The sequence below is a fragment of the Trachurus trachurus genome (genome assembly GCF_905171665.1).
Source record: "Trachurus trachurus genome assembly, chromosome: 23".
Lineage (NCBI taxonomy): Eukaryota > Metazoa > Chordata > Actinopteri > Carangiformes > Carangidae > Trachurus > Trachurus trachurus.
In genome coordinates this window covers 7969596-7989790 of record NC_139912.1, presented here as the reverse complement: position 1 = coordinate 7989790, position 20195 = coordinate 7969596, and the positions used below count along the sequence as shown (strand labels likewise).

The 20195-nt window shown below is 41.6% G+C and overlaps 1 protein-coding gene across 1 annotated transcript in view; it reads left to right on the top strand.

Moving 5' to 3' along the window:
- The window catches only part of ptn (pleiotrophin), a 42531-nt gene extending 28502 nt beyond the window's left edge, over positions 1-14029 (top strand). The window contains exons 2-5 of the mRNA XM_084000050.1: positions 371-465; positions 1333-1506; positions 4898-5059; positions 13177-14029. Of these exons, the coding sequence (XP_083856176.1) occupies positions 372-465; positions 1333-1506; positions 4898-5059; positions 13177-13232 (486 nt within the window). The 5' untranslated portion in view covers position 371 and the 3' untranslated portion in view covers positions 13233-14029. The remainder of the gene's footprint in view (positions 1-370; positions 466-1332; positions 1507-4897; positions 5060-13176) is intronic.
- The last annotated feature ends 6166 nt before the right edge of the window (positions 14030-20195 follow it).

Sequence of the window (20195 nt, the reverse complement as noted above, 5' to 3'; positions counted from 1 at the left end):
TAGTGTCAGTGCAGACAATCAAAATGTTGATATTGGAATCCAGCGCAGTGGAAATGACAAAAAGACGAGACATGGAAATGTCCCCAGGCTATTTTTCTTGGTCTCATGAGACTTGGAGGCGACTATTGCTTTTCCTCTCCTCCCTCCCGTTCCATCAAACAGCCGAATGTGTCAAGTTCTGCTTCTACTATTTTGGTATTTTCATGGAGCTCTCAAAAGTTATGAGTTCTCAAAGTAGAGACTTCTGAGATGTAAGAAGTCATTAATTGACAGTGGGGTGGACAGTGGAGTCGACAAGTTAGGCTGAGGGACACTTCACACACCGATAAAGACAGTAGTCTTCTCCTAACAGCTGCCTCGTCTCTTTCAGAATGAATGGACAGAAGCAGTGGACGAGGGTGGCCGTGATGGCGCTCCTAGTGCTAACGGTGATGGCGGCTGAAGGAGGCAAAGCAGAGAAACAAGGTGAGTGTTGCAGAGCAGCGATGTATTTGTTTGATGGAGGAAAAACACTTTGTCATTTTACCTCTTTATTAACCTACATTTAATAGAAGACTTCACAGTGTTATCTCTCCCTACAGGCTGCACTGTTGACAGGGTGTCTCCTAACAACTTACTTAACCAGACACAACTTTTAAAAATATATGAATAGAAATAAAGTAAAAATGCCTGTGGGCTTAAAGTAATTTTTGTCCTTTGAGACTTTACCAGAAACAAATAGCAATATCTTGCAAAAAAGGGGAAAATAAGTCAGATAAATCCCTCTTGGGGAAAGAAAACAACATTTAGCCTAATTTATATTCAAGGGAAAATTTCATTTGCATTGGAAATTAGTGCAAGCACCTAAGCCCATTACAACTGCATTGAAATAATATGAAACAAGTTCAGAGTTGGTACTTTTATAGAAATTGTTGCACTTCTCCTGTTAAGTTTAAATGAAAACTAAAATCCCACTTTATTTTTATAGGAGAGTTTATTGTGCAGCAGGTTATTAACTACGACCTAGTACGTTTTGTTGCCAGGCGACACCTAGTGGCCACGGAAGTAATGACAGCAACAAAGAGAAAACTGTGGTAGGAGTAGTTATTGTCCCACTAATTCAACCATTTTAGCATTATTGTAACCATGACAACAACATGTATCCACATCTGATTTTAGAGTAACCTTGGTGATGAAGGTAGGTACACTTTCTGACATAAAAAGTGCTTTTTTCAGGACAGCCCTTTGAGTCCAGAGGCCTGGACAATGGCCTGTATGGTTGAAGGGTTTGTCATGACCCATAACTCCCTAGACCTTTATCTCAGGGGTTAAAGAGTGTGTTTGGTTGTACAGGAAAGAAGGAGCGTAAGTCGGACTGCGGGGAGTGGCAGTGGAGCGTATGTGTAGCCAACGAAGGCGACTGCGGACTCGGCACCAGGGAGGGAACACGTACCGGCACCGACTGCAAGCAGACCATCAAGACCCAGCGCTGCAAGATCCCCTGCAACTGGAAGAAGAAGTTTGGAGGTGAGGGAGAGATGTGTTGAGTATTAAGGCTGTTAATTACCACATATTTCCTGGTGCATAGCCAGTGTAAAAGGTCTACTCTACTTTTAACTGTATCCACCCACATCCACTGAAAGACCCAGAGAAATTGCCCCGCTCTGTACGACTGCATGACTCCTTTCCATTTCACCACACACCTCCACATGATGTATGGCCGCCTGTCATTCACGCAAACAATGCCCCCATTTTCACAATAGGAATGAGAAAGCTTGCTAATTAGAGGTACAACAGAAATGTCCGACATTGTCATTGAGAACACAGGAATAATGCTGTGCCATTAGCTTTTTTGGGGGGGAGGTGACTTGAGTGTGTGCAGTCCTGCATTGACATGCCTGAGGGACTTTTGTTCCCCCCACTAAGGCCTGTCAGGCATCGAGCCTGCTGCTCTGCAATGAGCCTGTCACGAGTGATGAACTCACTGCAGGAAATAATGGTCCTGCTAACTGGCTCTATGGATTACAGCAGCAAAAGTTTGGGAGAAGAGGAAATAAGTTACATTCCTGTGGTCTTTAAATTGTGGAAAGTTGCTCAAGGAAAGAAAAGGACATTGAAAAAGATGAAGATCATTGCAAACAGAGCCAGTGTCTCTTGTTTTGGAAATCTTAGATAAATGAATGCTATAACCAAGAGTGTTGGTTTGCATTTAGGTGGTGCAGCTTGAATTGTTTACTCCTGGTTTGTGTATAGTTTCATTTAGATGTAAATACAGAGCATATATCTTACATCGGCAGCATTAAAAAGTCGGGAAGGCAGGATTATCTTGTCCCTACCGATGCTGAGACCAACCTACGTCCTTGACTGTAACATTTGGTTTCTCACACATTTGTATTGGTGTAAAAAAAGAAAGAAAGAAAAATAAATGTAACCCTGACATCCTGAATCTGTATCCAGATATGATGCTACTCAGTAAAAACTTCTATCACTGAGTAGATTTGAAGGCCAAGTTTCAGCAGGTAACATACTGCATGAAGAAACATCATGTAGCTCAAGGTGCTAAGAACCGTGACAAGGTGTAAACTTGGAATATACTTGGCTTTTCTCTGAGCGCTGTTCTGAGATCTGCAGCCAGAAGGGTTTGCCATCCCATTTGGCAAAACTGCAAAATCAAACCGCCAAAAGACAAACAAAAACAAGTGAAAACTAGGTTAACAGTGGTTTAAGTTTGCAGCAAATTGTTTTGCTGTTTGCAACTTGCTAAAGTGCAGCCCAACACAAGTAAAGTGTAAATGTGCTTTAAACAGGAAGGTGATATACAGTAGTGTAGTGATGTAGAGTCAGGGTCTGCAGCACCGCACCATGAACCAGAAAAGAGGACAACAGTGTAGGTGAGGTGGTTAAGAAACATTGCACACCACACTGCAGATGTGTTTATATAAAATAAAAAAGACTATACAAAATCCATTGTGCTACATTGGGTGAAAAAAGATCAAGGGAATTAATGTTTGATGGGTTTATCATACATAGGTAAAACCAAACTGGCAGCTACTCACAGCAGACTTGAAGAGTGACGATGTGTGATGCATAAAAAAGTGATAGGGTACATGTCAGGATACATGTAACACGTCCACCATCCATTTATTCAACAGCTGTTTATTTACCAGTCTTGTCAGGAGCTTCAGACATTGTTATATCTATGACACAATAGGTTATTTCACATCCTCTGTGCAGCATTACTTCTTCAGGACAGACTAGATTCTGCAGTGACTCGGTATCGGAAAATGTCTAGCTGGTGCTAGCTGATTAGCATGATAACCTCAGTAACTGGCATGAAAAATGTGATTTTGGTTATTTTTTCATGCTTGGGGAGGTCTCTGGGCCACGTATATACTGCCCCATGCATCAAACTGGTCATAAACGGAGAAACACACACCGCCCATTTGTAGGAACATTCTCTCTCTTCTGATTGGCCAAATGACCTGTGCCTGCTAGAGCTCCAGAAAGAGGCAACGGAAAGGGGCAGTATAAACGAAATTAAGCAGATCACAGGTACTCAAAACCAATAATACATCTTGTTAGGGATATCAGCAGGTAAATAAACCCAGAGAAAAGTGCACAGCATGGGGCCTTTAAGTAAAACCATTTATTCTATGCTAACATTAGCTATGTAGCAATAATAGAGTTAAAACTTTTGGAGGGCAGTGCAAGGACCTTGAGATTGATCAAATGTTTTTCCAAACTGCAAGAAGTCTTATCAAGATGTATAGGGGACTCTGCTCGGATGTAGGGTCACTGCTGAGTGAGTGGGTGTGCTCACACTTGTACAACCACTGTTCAAGTTTTTTTTTTACCTGCATGTATGTGACACCTTAAAGAGAACATGGGCTGCCTGCCAAATCCCCAGGAGTCAGCCAGGAAGCTCTTTCTCAGAGACAAATTACAGGAATGGAGGCGAGGGGGGGTTTGAAAGTTGGATGCTCAGGAAGTCCCAGTGGGATTCTTGCAACAATGACCCTGTCACTCCCTCTCATCGCTCTCCATCCCTCCTCTCCTCACCCCTTTCTCCCACCTCTCCTCTCCTCTGATGAGCACCCTGGGATCTCGGAGGCAGTGACAAGGGGTCCGACGCTTTTCATGTGAAGGAAGCTGACGAATGAGTGTCACAGCCTCCGAGGAGTGCGGCTGGAGTGGCAACAAAATAATGGAGGGAGATATGAGAGACGAAGACATGCAGCACACAAGCACACACACACACACACAGATGCACACGGTTCTTCAAAACACATTTCTATAACATACCATACATCAGCCAGTGTTGCTATTTTCCAGCGTAATCTTGCATCCTCAGGGGTTGAGTTTAAGGTGAATTTAATATCAAATGAAAGCACATGTGAAATTTATTTGAGTTGCTGCTGAAAGTGCTTTCACGACTCTGCTCCTTGAGATTGTATCTGTCCGTTATTTTCCAGCCGGGGCAGAAGCAGCAGCAGCGCGGCTGTTTTTGATTACTAACATCTGTTAGAGGGTTTCATCATGTAGGAAATATAAGATCAAAACAATGAGGCGCCATATGTTCCCATTGGCGTGAAGCTATAAAGCTCATGACGAGGCTTCAGCAGAACTCACTCACTGTTCATCCCGGACACTTTCTATTGGCACAAGGGAGATAATAGCCAAGGAAATTACAACTCCTCATCAAACAGCCATTCAAAGTGTATGACTCACAACTCCTCAGGCTCAAGGGGCTTGTTCCATTGACTGCTTTCTTAAGAAAACAAATACGTGTGTCATTTTAGCAGGTGTTCTGCTTGATCACCCCCTTTTCTTTTTTTTCTTTTACCATGTGTCATTCATGCCTACTTCACCAAACAAAAGCAACTAATGAAGTATCTGATTCCTATTTGTGTGCCGCCAGGGGAGTGCAAGTACGACTTCCAGGCCTGGGGGGAGTGCGATCTGGCGACGGGCAAGAAGAACAGGACGGGCGTGCTGAAGCGAGCGCTCATGGATGCGACCTGTGCCGCCACCGTCACAGCCACCAAGCCCTGTGGGAAAATCCCCAAGACCAAGCTTCAAGGTAAGCTGAGCGGAGCCGATCATCACCAGATAAAGTGCAACTCTCGCCGGATGTGTTGGTACACTGGCAGCCCTATTGATGAATCACCGTATCGTTCAACGTGAGGGAGGAGGTTCTCTCTCTGAATCAAAGAGAGAGGATATTTTAAAATTTTCAAACAGAAACTGGCACAGTTTTCTTCAGACCGCTAAACACCACTGGCCATGTTACTTAAATTAACCCGCTAAATATACATTTCTCCATTGAAAAAGTAATTACATAAAATCCACGCCCACACGATGCATATTCTGTATTTAACACATATGGAAATGGGAATGAGACACAGGGTTTAACAAGCAGCGTCTGTTTTCTACCATCAAGGCTCTGAATCAATAGAACAACAAAAGTTTGGTCAAAGGATCATTGTGATGAGCTTCAGTTGTTCAGGAGGTTTTATACCATAGATGGCTTCTCCTCTTCAAGTGTTATGTTAAATATCACTTAACACAATAAATAAGTGTTTCTCTGACGCTGTTTGATGGACATAAGACGTATAGTAAAACCTGGGAGTTCAGCTGACATAAACAATTTCTTGCTGCGTTGCTGAGTTTTGATCGCACCAAGTAGTTGTTGTAGTGTTTAAATGCCGATGACAAGGACACAAGGTCTGCGTGATGATAGAAAGACAAAACTCAGCCTATCTTGCAGCCCTTACGTATCAGATTTCTGGGAGACGTTCCCCAACATCATGCAAAATATAGATTTTTTGAAAAGTACACAACTCGAACAGGATATGTAGCATAGATAGAATAAGTAATTTTTAATCATTGTAATACAGGAAAGTTAGATTGTATACCTTTAAAACAAACCTACTTGTCTATATATTAGCCAGCCAGCTACAAAGGCACAACTTCAGTGGAGGTAATCGGATCACAGTCTCTCCTCTGTGCTGCAGATGCCGCTATGTAGGGAAAAAGCAGATCCCTAAACTGTCAGAGCAACAGAGTAAAACCAATGTGAATAATTGAATCATTGGATTTCAAAGTGTAATCTCTTATATACTCTATTGTGACGGGAAAAGAGTAATAAAGTAATTAGTGTAATGCGTTTCTCACTTTGTACTCAGTGCAGTTGGAGAACTGTCTTGTTTCCTTTGTGTGGCCTGAGGGAGAGGCCTTTCTTTGCCAAACAACATTGGCACAATAAAATTTATTAAAGGAATCAAGCATACCATCCTGAACTGTTGTTGTTGTGGCGAACGCTCAATAAAACTTTAATGAAATCAAATTCACCCAAGAGACGCTAGCTTTTTATTTTATTTCATTTTTTTTTTACACAATCCAAAGTTAAAATACGATCCAACAGAAAAAAAGAAAAAAAAAAGAAGTTAAAGAGTGGTGCATGGACTCGATAATGGAAGCTGCACAGATTCTGGACACGTTTGGAGGCTGGAATTGGTTTATATTTACACTCACATGACACTACACTAGATTAGTTTGGATCAAAAACAGAAACAAAGCAACGATACACAGGAGGAATTTTTCCAGCTCAAATTATTCCAAACAGTTCCCTGGAAAGTCGGATTAGTTGATTTGTTTAATGAATTCTAGCTTGAAGGGGTGTTTACCGACTGGGTGTCTGTGTTTCTCAGACTGAACTGCCGATCTTCCCGCCGACAAGCTTGTATATCTTATGTCATTTTGTTTGTTTCTTTGATTCAAACACGGATAAAAAAAAGAACCACAAGTCGCATATTCTGTTTTTGTGATTAGAATTAATCTCCATGTGTGTACACGTATCAAGATGCACAGCGGAGTCCAAAAGTCGGAGCCCGCGTTTGTGTACGAGAGTGAACTTCTTGTATCTTCTTTGTGATAATTGCTGTGTAAGTTCACCAGATATTTATCTGCGTCTCAAACTGATTGCATCTTCGCTTAAATTCAACAAACCCTCGCAAATGATTTAATCTCAGGCGGTGCCGGCTGCGACTCACATTCATATTCAACCCACCATCAGCGGGATGGAAATCCACCTACTTAAGTGCCAAGCTGAAGTGGCGAGTGACAGTGTTAAAGCAGGGGTGAATAGGTTAACTCACTATTCAGCTGTAATTACATGCTTTTACCTCTCCTCAGTCATGTCGAAGTCACTGAAGTCAGGGAGCGTTTTTCTTTTTTGCTTTCTTCTTCTTTTTTTTAATACTCCTTCCTTCCACATTCCAGTGGAAATGGGCAGTCATCAGAAAACTGGGGTTGACACAAGATTTGAACTAATGGAGGAATATTAAATAACCGTGTGGACGCTTGGGGAATTTATATCAGCATTTGCTCGGACAGAATGACTGGTGTAGAATCTGCCGAGGAGAAAAAACACTCCATTCACTGCGACTGAGTCAATGCCCTTTGTTAATTTTGCAAACAAGGATGTAATAGACCCACTGTGAATGTCCCACTGTCCAAACAGGATTATAATGAGTGCAGAAATGCTGCCAATGGTCATAAACTGAGCCCTTATCACGCCCGGCAGATGACATGTGTGCACACATGGAGTTTGCTTAACCTTACTGTCTGCTCTCCAAACAGCCGCAGTCAGACGAGTCTCCAAATTATACAGATAAGACGGTGTAAACACCTCTGAGACAGGACGTCTGCAGCTGCAGCGTTGCCAGCTGTGACATGTCTGTCTGCTCCATTGTTTGTTTTAAGATTTTTTATTTTTTATTTTTAAAGAGGAGGGAATCTGTAAAAAGTTTACAGTAGCACGTCTTTTAATGCATCGCGGCAGGAAGTGCGTTGAGGAGCTCTAACTGCGTTTGCCATCTGTGCCATCTTCTCCTGAGCTTTTCAGCAAATGTACACATACAGGATGTCAGTATGCATTTACAGTTGAAAAGGTTTATAGAGGTCACTGAGTGTCACAGCCTCTATGATGACAAACTGTATATTCACAGGGACACAAATGTTATATTTCATGTATGTCTCGTCCATACAAACATGCATGTATGCATATTGTATTGACAATATGAAGAAATTAAGAAGAAAACAGTTGGACTTTAAAAAAGAAAGATAAGGATTACATTTTATTGACATTATGCTCACAACATTTTTAACCAAACGCATATTAATAATAGATGAGTTGAAATGTATGTACATAAACACATTTTAATATGTTTTTATATGTTATAAACCTTTATTTGACTATAATATATCTTCTTGGTCATGCATTACTCTTGATATGGGCACATATGTCATATGTTACGTTTATCTGAAGGACAATTTCAAATTGCTGTTAGAGTTAGACTTGTGTAATATCCGCTCATTTCCTACATTGATTTATGCTGTCAAAAGGTTGCAGGGGGTGGAGTCTAACCCATAATGCAATGGGTGAGAAGCGAAGACAGACAGGTTTCCAATCGATTGCACTCACATTCACTCCGACAGTGAACAGACAACAATGTTTTGCCTGTGCTTTTCCTAGATTCATGCATTTTAAATGTTTTATTGTGAATATAAAGACTTTGATATCAAATTGATTTATTTAAGCACCAGACAGAGAGTTTTGAAATAGGAATTCAGGAATACCTCAAGGGAGAGTCATGAGTCAAGGAGAGCAACACATTATTCTGCTTTTCTTATTTATATTTCATTATACAGGTGCCTGTGCACAGAAATGGATGTAGATCATGAAGATTTCATGTTAAAAAATATGTGTAAAAATTTGAGTATACAGCGTACGAGTGAGAGTGTGTGCAGCTCCACGGCGTGTGCAGTCCCGCGTACCTGCGCGCATCAATCCTAATGAAGGCCCGGCGCTGGGATGCAGAGTGACAGGCTAAGAGGTGTGAGAGCTGAGGGCGAGAGAGAAGCAAAGCGAGGATGACAGTGGCTGAGATGAAGGGAGGCATTTGGGAAGAGAGACCCGCTATCTGAGCGAGGTGTGATTTCCCATGTCTGCCGGTCGGAAGATAAGCCCCGGGAAGCAGAGGGGGTTACTGGTAAAGAAAGACGGGGTGCTGTGCACAATGAGGTGTGTACAGGGAGTGGGGGAATTGTGTACGCTTTTCTGTGTGTTTCAGGGGGGATGGCAGAGATACAGGCCACAGCAGCGGGATCAGAGGGCTTAGGAGGGGGGAAAAAAACTGAAATGTTTGGCTTCAGAGTGACTGAGATGGAGAGAGAAGAAGAGGCTATCTAACCCCGGGCTGGGAGCAGAGATCTGCCCGGTTAAATCTGCAATTCTGAACAGCAGCCACCTTGGGTTTGGGAGATAGGTTTCCCCTGACTGCAGCAGGTTCCTGTGATGGAGGTAGCATCTGTCATTTGCAGATTCTGGAGGAAGACAATGCTGAGAGGCACCTTGGGAGCGACGCGAGATGCAGAGTTGCGTGTCTTTGCCTGTCTAGCACAGGTGAAACATAGACCCTGTGGAGCGAAGGAGAGAACAAAGAGTGACAGATATGAAACATTATGAATGCCTGTAGAAACCTCAAGGTCCCCGCCTCTTCTTTTCAGGAGAACAGGGGCGAGCCGTGCACAAGGGAGCGTTTGGATGCCAGAGTTGATTTTCAGGGCTAAACAAAAAGGCTTTGGCCGCGCGGAGCTGGCATCTTAGAAAATTTTGGAGCCAGTTTGTTGTTGTCTTTTCCTCCTGGACTGACAGGTGGTCTTATGATTTATAAATCAAACACATGCCTTCACATTCTCCTTGTTACGCTTGATATTTGTACCCAATAAGAGTCAGAGACCCATGAGCACATAAAGTAAAAAATAAGAGGATTGTTTCTTAAAAGATTAATCAGTGATGACAACCTCCTTGAGATTGTAGATTGTCTCTGGATTTTTGCAAAATTTAAAGCGTCTCCCTGTGATGAAGCTTAGCGATGGAGACCATCATCCTCAAAGCAGCAACTTTATCTGAACTGTAAAACCTGTTGATACAAATGTGACACAGTGGTGCAGCGGCCTAGTGCCTCACAGCAAGAAGGTTCAGGGTTTGATCCTCCAGACCAGATGGGACATTTACATACATGAGGAACGTAATTTTTTCACCCTTGATCCTGTGTTGGTTTCCTGCAGCTGCTCTGACCTCCTGCAGGTTTAGATTAACTGGCTAATCTTAACCACCTGTAGATGTGAACATGATCATGAATGAACTGGTGGCCTGTCCAGGGTGCACTGTGCCCCTATGATCCTTAAATATTAAGCCGTATGAATATAAAGTGGTGCAAAGCCATAAATTACACAACTCCAAAGTCTACTCATTTTCATATTTTAATATTTAATCATATACGATGCTATTTGTGGGGCATTAATGTCTTAATTAGAGATGGTGATTGAGAGCTAACAGGAACTGCTAAATCAGGATGTTGCAGTTAATGGTCAGTGGTTTGAAAATGTCACCTTGAAGACGAACACGACACATTTTTGCACATGGTAAAAAAAAAGTGAACTGCTCTGTAGTTATGTTAAAGTATGTAATCAAACTGTACTTCAAGTGTCTGAAGTCAAACTGATCATTATACAGATTTTAATCAATATAGTGCACCGTTTTTATTATGTGATTTAATATGTTGAATGTAAAAATCTCAATCTGCAAAGTACCGTCATAAATTCAGTGGATGTAAGTCAATGATTTCATTCTGAAGAGCTGAGGCTGAGTGTCAGCCTTGAAGTGGAATACAAAGTATACAGTACATGAAATGAATATTATACTTAAAACACTTGGGTAAATTAACTGGGTTAAACCGCAGCACTGATTATCAAATGTCAGAGTCAGATTCGGCTGTTAACTCCATTTTGAGAAAATATGTGATTCGGCTCGGGGCAGATCGGAGCAGCCTGATCCTGAGAGTGTGCGTCAGAGTGAGCGGTGTCATGTAATGTGCAAATGCAGCAGAAAGCAGCACTCCAGGCTGGTTCGAGAGTCCCCATCTCACATGTGAAGCAGATACAACACAGAGTGAGAGTGAATCCTCTCTTTTTCTCCTCCATCTTCTCTCCTCAGGGAGCTGAATATGCTGACAAAAAAAAAATAATAAAAAAAATGACAGGGCGAGAAAGAGAAAAGCGAGAGAAAACATTAAAACAAATGAAAACAAGCAAACAAATGGGATGGAAGAGCAATTTCCATATTTGCATGGGTGAGAGCGCTTTGCATGTCAAAATCTTAATGCCTTGCGGAAAGTTTGTGAACGAGGTGACAGGAACAGATTTCTAAGATTTCCTCGTGGCGGCACAGTCAGAATGTTAAAAGGTTGAAACTCAATTGAAATCTCATTGACTAAGCACACCTTGTCGCGCCTCTGAACCGCTCGCTGGCATGTCATTAGAGGATTTGTGAGTTGTAGAGGTGTCCTTTTCAAAAAATAAGCCACTCATATGAGAATTAATTCTGGATTTAAGCACTGACACTTGTATTATGAAACTTTATCTCTTTAAAAATACACCAAAGTGCTGTTTTCCATATATTACTGTCTTTTTATTGGATTTCTTTTTAGATGTCTTAGATCAAATCTTGATGGCCACTCCCTGACTGACCTATGAAAACACCAGCAGTATGGTTTTTAAATGTGAAGCTAAACAAGAGTGATGTGGGAGGATCTAAATTTAGTATTAAGTGCAGCAGCAACTTGCTTTTGGATCATGTACATGGTCTAAATAAAAAGAGAAGGGTGTGGATTAGCCAGGCTGACGTCTGTGTTCAGCATGGCATAAGCTGAAAAGCTTGCAAGAGAACAGCACTTACAGTCATGGATTAGTAGCATCTAAGAAACACAAATAAACATATTTTGTATAATTCACTGAGTAGTGTGGAAAATAGGAGCATCTTTGTGCTCACTAGCACGGGAGCTGATTTTTCTTTTTTTTTTATAGGAATATGTGACAAATTACTGGAAATACCCAACCAACATAAAATGTCTTTATCCTGGTGGAAATATAACTCCAAAAAACTTTTTTTTTTTTTTGAAAATTGAATTTGTACACTGAGGGATTCAGGCAGAGGATAGACACTTCATGTTTTTTCATGCATTTTTGGGATTAGCCTCTTGCAAGAGAAATAAAGAACAAAGTGGCAACTTTTCTGGAGTGATGTTCCAGGTAAACAAATCAATATCTTTATAAAGGCTTTAAAGCAAGAAACTGATCTTAAGGCAAAAAAACCAATCAAAACAAAACAAAGACAAAATCTCAACAAAAGTTTGGAGAAACTTAATGCTGACTTTCAGAGTCATTGAAAAAACCCTGTTCTGTTTGGTTCTGTTAAGATTTGTTCATCTAAAACAGCTTCATTTCTCCCTTGTCATGGATTCTACCAGATTCTACTTGAAGGGGTGAAACCATTCACCCAAAACATTTTCCCTTATGTGGTGCTGTGAGGACTTTAGCGAAGAAAGCTGTTTAAGACTTTGGTGCCAAAAAATCTCCCCAGGTGCTGAGTTGAGTAAAGGTCATGTTGAAGCACTGAGTCAACTGTGTTTAAAGTTTTTACTTGGGTCAATTGAACAGCACAAAAAAGCTGTAAAACTTCACCGTGACTATTTCAAATCAAGATGGAGACAACAACAAAGACCAGGAGGTATTAACGCCAAAGCTACGGTGTCATGCTTGAGTTAGCGTGCGGTCGCTAGGTCGGACCGTACGTGCTCTTTTAATCAGCATTTTCCTTTTTAATTAATCACCCATCTGTCAGTGTGTGTTCAGAGAATGAAAAGAAATGACACACACACACACACACACACAAAAAGCAGATTGACAGTCAAGCAAACAGCTAGCCAGAAGCTAGCGCTAGCCAAATGCTGTAGGTCGCGCTCCGTCCCTGTTCACCAGAGCAGAGAGGCTGTGGACTGTGGCTTCTTGTCATGGCTGCCAGGTACCAATGCACTGTTGCGAGAAGTTGATAAAGCATTTTTTTCCCCTCCGTGCAACACAAACACACACACAGAAACACCAGGCCACCCGATCAATCCCCAGGGGAGAGCGTGACGGCTGCTTTCGGAGTCATGGCACTAAAATAACTAATTAAAACCCAAACAGCTGATTATTACGGCCTGAAGCGGAGCGTGGGAGCTCTTCACGGGAATCATTTGTTTACTCTGCTTTGTAACTCCTTTGTTTCCTTCTCTGTTTTGCTTTTTGCAGATGCAAAGAAGCAAAAGAAGGAGAGCAAGAAGCGAGAGCGCGCCCAAATGGACTGATGAGGTGGTTTGAGGCGGGCGAGGAAGGAAGAAGAGGGTGGAGAAAACAAACGTCCACTGCCCTATTTCAACATGGTTCCTCTTTATATGTCCTGTAGGTTGACAGTAGGAGCCAATAGAGCTTTGACAAAAAAAAAAAACAAAAAAAAAAGGAGAAAAAAGGTGGAAACTCGACTTTTAGTGACGACATGTTTTACTTTTTCTTCTTTATAGCACGATATGAACTTGTACGTTGCAATATGAGATGTAGGGACAAATAATGAATATGGAGACTTGTTTACTAGTGTTCTCACCTAATGATGTTGTGTCTAGGATTATTTTCTGAAGAACAAATTGGGTAGGATTTGTCTTGCAGTCGCATAGCTTAACTCTAATTTGGAAAACCCTTTGGACTTAATGAAGCAGTTTGCTAAAAGTGGAGCTCTGAACATCTTCACTTCATTAATTTGAGCAAGAAAAAAGAAAGTTGTTCCAAGTGGCTCAAGTTAATTATAACCCTTTCTCTCCTGAAACTCTGTGGTGTGATATTTTTCTTTTATTTCAACTAAGAGCAAACAAAACATGAGCTAGTTCTGTCTGGAATAGAAGCTCTTATGTGAAAACTGTTTCTGTTCTTAGTTTGTTTGTTTTTTTCCTCCTGCTGCTCTGTTGTACCTCAGTTTATATACTCACTGATTTTTTTTTTTTTTTTTTTTTGCCTTCCACCTCCTGGCTGTAAAAAATTAAAGTCCTCACCATTGTAGTCCTCAGCTGCCGTGGACTTAACATTTCCTGTTACATTTCCAAAAATAAATGAATAAAAAATGTCCAAAAAATATACATAAAATAAAATATAGAACTGATTCCTGTCAAAAAAAAGAAGAAAAAAATATATCACCAAACACATTTCATATATTTTAATTTTAATTTCATTCTGAGAGAATATGGCACAATGTAACCACGTACTGCAGTTTCATCTTTACAGCGTCATAGGTGGCCGGTGATATTAACACTCAGATTCATTGTCCAGAACAAATAATCAATCAAGAATGCATTAAAAAGAGGGGGAGAAAAAATAATCAATACCATTGTTTTACTGTACAGGAAGTATAATAGTGGGGAGAGGGAGGTGGGAGAGAGAGGGGGAGGGGAGGGAGAATAAATTGGGGATTTCTTGAGGGGAGGGAAACATTCAGATAGTATCTATTGAACACATGTATGTACATTTCAAATGTACCGCATCCGAATTACATATAATGTATTATCATATTAGGTATATACAATGCAAACAATAGACTTTTTTTTTCCTATTGCAAGAGAAGCCACAAGCCACAGTGAGTGAATACACAATGAACATCTACATATAGAGGCAAATGAGAAATGAACACTTGTATGTACATTTAACACTTGCAGCAGGCTACTTTAGTCTTTTTTTATGTTTTTTTTTTTCATATTTTTTACTTTGTTTGCTGATTTTGTTCAACGTGACCATTTAAAGTTCAGATCAGGTCAAAATAATTCAACCCCCCACCCCTGCGACACACTGGTTGCTCCACAGGAAAAAGGAGAAAAAAAAAGAAAAAGAAAAAGTCTTTTCACCCCAGGTTGTTAAAATTGCAAAAGTTATAAAGTGTGTCCGGTGAGATAGCAGCAGGCGACCAGCTTCTTCCCAAGGTGAGAGTGAAGTCTTAGAAATTTACAGGTGGAATCAAAATGAAGCCCTTTGCCTCTGGGCTTCTGGCTCACACTGAAACTAGTTTTTAGCTTTTGTCCTCCTCCTCCCTCTTCCTCCTCCTGCTGCTGCTGGGGTTTTATTTTTCACTCTCTCTCTCTGGCTGCAAAAGTCACTCTTGAAATCGCTTCTCCAAAGTTGAAAAGTTTGGATCCAGTCGCTCATTTTTATTTTGTTATTTTAGTTTTTACAGGGCAAGAATCCATTTCTGAGCAACAACATGCCTCCAGAAATCCACACATATTTATACCCACTACTCTCGCTTTTATATCCCATAATATTTATATCTTTATAGATTTTACAGAACATTTTAAAATTGAAAAAAAAGAAAAAAAAGAAAAGAAGAAAAACTCTCTGGCTGTACATTGATCATAGTCTAATTTGTAATACTACATCTGTACTTTGTACAATGATAAACAGATTTATAAAACGTGATAGAAAATGTACAATATAATGTTTATTTATATGTTATTCCAGTACAACGCAAAGCTGTGTCCTATAGTGAGTCTTTGGAAGCCTGTTGCTATTGAAAGCCACGTTTAAAAGAGGAAGGAGTGATGGTGGAGAAATCGGATCGGCGTTCACACTGTGCACATCTTTCCCTGATGTGTGCCATGATATTTTGTCCAATCTGAGGTCTTCATGCTGAGGATGCCAATTGGAGAAAATAAAACACCACACAGTGAGCTGCATACACACATACGCACACGCACACACACACAAATGACAGCACTGATCTCGACATAATGACACATGGGGTTTGCACAGGGAAGAATTTCTCATATGACAAATGTGCACACACACACACACACACACACACACACACACACACACACACACACACACACACGATGGAGAAATCAACCAAAACAGCCGTCTGTGCCTCCAGGAGAGTATTGAAATATGTCGCCGCTGTGGCTGTGAATGTACACTGCTTGTATTTTAAATTATTTAAAAAAAGAAAAGAAAAGAAAAGGTAAAGGAAAAGGCATCGAGATGATGATTTCAAATTGTTCAGTCTGAACTGTGATTGGCTCTGCGATCAGACAGTTGGCTGTTAAAAGATGGAAATTACAGTGATGGGAGCTCAGAGCTGCAGACGCACAACATCTTTAACAAAAAAACACCGTTTTGTGAGGCTGAACAAACATCGACAACCTCCAGCACAGTCACACTTCAGATACAAGACGGGATTTTTTATTTTTTTCGTAGGATAGAAGAGCAATTTGTTTATGTCACTCTGGGTAAGGCACTGCAAATTGCTCTGTACAATCTGGCGATATATATCTCTCTATATATATATTCATGTGTATAGTATATGCATATACACACACACATATATATACACTTTCCGTCTCTGACAGCGCGTTACAAGCTGCTGCGTTTTCACTCGTGCAGAGAGAGAAACCTTCAGTCTGAAGCCACCTCTGATAAAACGTTATACATGTCGTATGTGCTCCGTAAAAGGAGCGCAGCCCTTTGACATAAGCCGTATGAAGAGGAGCCCAGCTAGCTCTGACGGCACAATATGATCTCTTGATTACAACATTTAGTATGAACACATGGGACAAATGAATATGTCACGTCATGTCATGTCATGCATGGGTCGGGATCGATTGGTAGATGATGATTTTACAAAAAAAAACACACAAAAAAGGAGATAAACGGTTTGAGCGTGAGATGCAGTTGAAGTGCAGCAGGGCTGGTAAACAGCACCGTATCATGCTGTGTTTACACCAGGCGGCAGGTTTTGTCTGGGACGCTCAAATTCCTGCGGCAGAACCCTTGGCTGACCTGCGCTGAACAGCTGTGGTTTCTCCAAACATGGTCCACATGCAGCGTGATCCTCTGAGCTTTGGATTTTGTCACTGACAGACACCCCACAACCCCCTCCTCCTCCTCTTCCTCCTCTTCTCAACCCCTGCAGTAACCATGACTACAAAAGGCAAACTTATCCCTTCCGTATGTATTTCACATGAGGGGTTTATCTGGCTCCCCTCCCCTCCTCCCTCTCCTCTCCTCTCCACTGTCAGCGAACGACGCCGCTCCCCTCGTGTCGTATCAACGCACCTCCCTTGTTTCCAACACAAAAGGAAAACACCTGATACACCGACGCCGTTGTGTCCTCATCTGTTCAACAACTTGGCAACGAGAGGAAAACGCTTTAAGGGAACTTCGCGGCGTGGAGATACGTGCGTTTCTCTCCCCCCCCCTCCCTCGTTCCAGAAGGTGATAAACTGCCATCACCTCCCATCAAACACCCACGCAGCTCCTCCTCCAAGCCCCCCTGGACCCCCTGGACCACCGCTGGAGCTGCGAGCCACTTACTCTCCCCCGGCCGGCATCACTCAAATGACAGCTTAGCAAAAGATTAATCAAATATTCTGGAAGGCTCTTTACCCACTACTGCGATGTGTGACAGATGTCAGACAGACATGGCTCCAGTTATCGCCGTGACGGATGGTTGGATGCTGCTTGGACTTGGATTGATGCCTGAGTTCCTGCTGGAACGGCTCGCACAGATAAACACAGACCGACCGCGTATCCAGTCCACAAAGCACTGTACTTGAATAGAATAAGTGCTATGTGCTTCCACTTTAGATGTTACAACTTGAAGCCACTTTATAGTTTCTACTGAACTGTCTATGGAAAGACTGACTGAATCTGTGAAGAAGGTCCAACTTATCTTCACATCGTGAACCAAACCATCCGAAACCCAAGAGATAAAGTTTACAATACGTTAACTGGGGTAAAGACACAAATATATCTCCTCTAGAGCTTTTGAACTACATGTTTTTACATTGTGATATTCCAACTTAGGTTTGTGTATCGCTTCACTGGCGCCGCGATGGTGGGGAAATGACACTGATCTTTCCACAAGTTCCTCTTCAGAAACCTTGTTGATAGTCAAGTTTACGTCTTCCCCCTCTGATGTGCAGGTACATGAGAGCTTCTCTAAGTGTTTTTCCATTACTATCAACCATCTCAACTTGACTCTACCTGCTACTTCTTTTTCCACTGCCCCTGTAGTGATGACGCACAAGACTACAGCGGAGGATATTGAAAGGATACCAAGCAGAGAGGCGTCTGCACAGGGCTGCACAGTGTTGCGATTGTCTCGGCAGGTATTGCAATGGCGACACGAGTCATTGGAAGTTTAAAAAAAATGTGATTTCTCTGCAGTTAAGCGAGTTGGGATATTGCACTTGGTCGTATTGCAATTCAGTCATTATTCTGATGAAATGCGCAGCCTGTTTTCTGCACCGCAAATGACCATGAGTGGGTTGTTGTTCATGTCACACAAAGACGATACGCTTGGAGCCCTGGCAGCGGTGAAAATGTACAGTACCAAGCACCAGGTCTGATATCTACAACTTTAGATGGATATGAAACCCATGAAAAGGTGGGTGGAGTTGAGTCGGTATACCGTACACTGGAAAAGAGCTAATAAAGATGCATCTGGACGTCTGGTATTTTAACTTAGCATTTACGTTTTTTGCTGCAGGTTAAAGCAGAGAAATGTAAATGTCAACCAGGAAACTTAAAGGATGTTCTCCTCTGCGTATACAGGAGCTGCTCCGTGTATAATAAGGCAGGAAGGAAGAGAAAGGGAATTAATTATAGAAGGAGTTAATGAATGTACATGTGATATTTACATTTCATGACCTCATATATATTTATACATATGGAGGTAGAGATTGAGTGCAGTGCTAAGTGGGGCATGGACACATACGGTACTGTAGCACGCACACACATACAGACGAGCGGAGCGTGTAATGGACGATCTTTAATCTGGAATGTAGGTGTTTCCACGTCGTCCCAGTAATCTGATCAGCCTCATGGTGAGTTTTCATTATAGGAGCTGTCCCAGATCTCTCTTTAAAAAAGGAGACAGCCTTGAAGAGCTGCTCAGTGCAGACGTAATTTCTTCGCAAAGCCCCCCTACCAGCCACTGCGGCAACCTCCTGATGGCAAAACTGCTCCTGCATATTCATCGCTGCGACTGGTGAGAGAACATTAATGTAACCGAGGACTCTAATAGTGTGAAATGATGGATGACGTGCATGAATACACACAACATGTATGAACAGTAAGTTGAAATTCTTTTTTTTTGTTTTTTCCCTCTATTGAAATAAGCACGACTATTTATTACCTTTAATGTAAGACGATGATTTTCACAGAATTAAATAACTCAGGTGCTTATTTCTACATTAAAAGTAATGGTTTACTAACACATGTAAAGACGCATAAGTATAGCCCTTATTTAAATCACGAGGTAGTAACCTGTGATCAGAAGTAAACTCCACTCTTGGAGCGCACAAACACACACATGCCACGCACACACTCTTCACAGTCATCATCATTGGTACAGTACACGCTGTGACCACAAATTCACTAATCAGCCAGATCAAATGACAAATGTCTCCCACTCATCCACACATACATAAACTCAAAAAAAGAAAACAGCAGCAGCAGCAGCAGCCACACATCACATCTCCTTCCAAAAAGACAGTAACAAGCCACAGCTCTGAGCTCCAACCACCTGTTTCCAGATCTGAGTATAGGAGAGGGATCCCCGCGGTGGTGAACATCTCGACAGCAAACATAAATATCTTAATAGCCACCATGAAATAAACACCAGACATCAGACGTCCCGTCAGCGGTCGGAGGAGCTGAAGTGATGTGCAACAACCGTGGGGGCGAATCAAAGAGCGTCGCTGAACAATCTCACGCCACCGTTGTTTGTTTTTTATTTATTTTAAGCCGTGTTGTTGTCGCCGTTATCTGTTGTTCTTACCAGTTTTGGGTTATTCTCTGCTGTGACGGTGCATGACAGGTTGTATTCGCTGAGGTTTTCTCTCTCTCTTTTTTTTTTTTTATAAAAGTTTAATCCGTGCAAACCTCCCCCTCGAAAAATGTACAAACAACTTGAGGGTTTTATGAAGGCTGCGACTATATTTCTTGCCTGGGTACAGTGAGTTTTCATGGTGACAAGGCTTCAGCCCCCAAAAAACAAACAAAAAATGGTGGTTGCTTCAACGTTTGAGTTTTGTACAGATTGAAATGTGAGATTTAAAGCCAGGTGAGCAGTTTCTAACTAACAAAGCACCTGGCACCACTTTAATATTCATGTTGTCCCCCGATTATCTGCAATCATCACCTCCCCAACCTTCTCAAATGAAAGTGAACCTGATGATATCTGCAGTGTCTCCACCCTATGGATAAATAATGTAATATTTTATGTCACAAAA